General features: G+C 36.7%; 1 protein-coding gene across 1 annotated transcript in view; it reads right to left on the reverse strand.

Annotated features, from left to right (window-relative positions):
• Positions 1-375: 375 nt before the first annotated feature.
• Positions 376-1,958, reverse strand: part of CCDC82 (coiled-coil domain containing 82) — a 24,917-nt gene continuing 23,334 nt past the window's right edge. Inside the window, 2 exon segments of the mRNA XM_027765995.1 lie at positions 376-663; positions 1,038-1,223. Of these exon segments, the coding sequence (XP_027621796.1) occupies positions 616-663; positions 1,038-1,223 (234 nt within the window). The 3' untranslated portion in view covers positions 376-615.

Here is a 1,958-nt window from a genome sequence, read left to right on the forward strand (position 1 = left end):
AAAGGGAAACCAATTGTGACGTCATTCTCCGGCCTGGGAGACCTCCACTAAACATGACATGTCTTAAGTTCTTAGTTTGTTCTTTCTCTCTAGTACATAAGATTATTTTCTAAGCTCTTGCCATATTTCCCATTTTCCTTTTTTACAAATTTCTCCATAATATAACTCATGTAATGGATCTCAAGTCAGGCTTCTCTCTCTCTCTCTCTTCTTTTAGATTAAATATACTGTTGATCACTCATGAGTTGCCTCAAAGATTTAAGAAAAAAATCTGTTTGTTTTCTCTCTCCTACATTTATGTAAGTAGACTTATTTGAGAATACTGCAAGCATATTTAGCATTCTTTCTATATACCATAAGCAATTTTAAAAGCTCTGTGGGCAGACCAGAGGTTATGAGCTGCCAAGACATCTTTGGGAATCCACCCTTTGAAATCCCCACTTTATCTTTGATATCAAATCTAGTGGTCAATCGATACGGGGGAATCAAAATCAGTGTGGTGGCCTGAAAGCTCTACATTCCCCTCCATCTTCAGTTACAGTGCTCACTGCTAAGTCCCATGTCCTCAAGGAGAGGACGTGGGTGGTATTAGAACTGGCAGCCGAGATCCTTTCCTCAGATTGGCACCAGGTGCTTCTTCACTCTCAGGTCACAAGAACTGTTCTAAAGAATAGGAAGCAGACAAGCAGAGATGAGTCCTACACTTTATCAAAGAAAATAAGGGGATTTAATATATATGTAAGGAATACATCTGGGAAAGTGAAAGGACAGGGGTCCTTCACTAAGAAACAATATTACTGCTTATTAAAATTCATCTGGTGAACTGAGTAAACCCTTACAATATTGGGGCATCTTTTCAGGGAAGGACAATGATATGCATGAAAGGAATGGGTTGAAGAAGAAAAAATACAAAGATAGGAAGAGAAGAAGAAATTCTCTTTTTAAATTTCCCTGTCTTCTAACCATTTGTGTTCTTCTGCTGGTTATTTAGGCTCCAGAATCTACAGAATATGATGATTCTTAGACATTCACCTTACCTGCTTAATCCACCCATTTTCTTTTGACTGACTGAAAATTCTTTCCACTGTTTCTTTAACCTGTTCATCTTCAACTTCTTCTGTCTTTGCAATGAAGCAACATTCCTGGTACAGTTTGAATTTAAAATGTTTCAATTTATGATAAATTCTGGTACGATTAGCACAAATTCTGCCAACAGTAAACACCTAAATCAAGAAATAAACATTATTATCTGACATATGTAGTGCTTAATATCATTATTAATATACAGCTTTTTTGGGTTTCAGACTTTCTTTAATAGTGGAATCTAATGAATGCACTGTTCATTTTATTTTACACATTTATACAATGATTCCTTTACCTTGTTTTATTTATATAACCAGTGAACAAAAACTGAACTCTTACTATCTTTCATTTAACTAGGCACTGGAGATAGATAAAAGGTATACTACCTAAATAGTGAGCTTAGAGACCAATGATCACTTACAAAGCAATGTGACAGACGTTAGGCATAAAATGCTAGGGAGCTGTGAGTAAGGAAGGGCAATCCAGAAAGGAGAAAGATTCTCAAATTGGTGAAGCTTGAACTACATCTTAAAAATACAGAGTTAGCCAAGTTTGGGAAGGAAGAGAGAAGTGGTTTGTAAGGCAGAAGGATAGCATACTTGAAAGTGAGAGAAAGCATACAAAGTATTGTAAGTGCATATTTATCGAGTTTTAAATGCCCAGACAATGATAATTTCCTGGCTGTTAGCCACATGAAAAACAGAAACAAACAAACAGTATTAATTACTGGTAGTTTTAGATAGGTTTTTTTCTCTAGGGCATGTGCACTTGCCAGACACACAAAGAGACAGAGAGAAAGTGAGAAATTACACACACACACATACACACACACAGACACACACCCTGCCTTGGGGAGACAGCCACACTGCAATCCT

Source organism: Tupaia chinensis, unplaced genomic scaffold (genome assembly GCF_000334495.1).
Source record: "Tupaia chinensis unplaced genomic scaffold, TupChi_1.0 Scaffold140218_1, whole genome shotgun sequence".
NCBI lineage: Eukaryota > Metazoa > Chordata > Mammalia > Scandentia > Tupaiidae > Tupaia > Tupaia belangeri.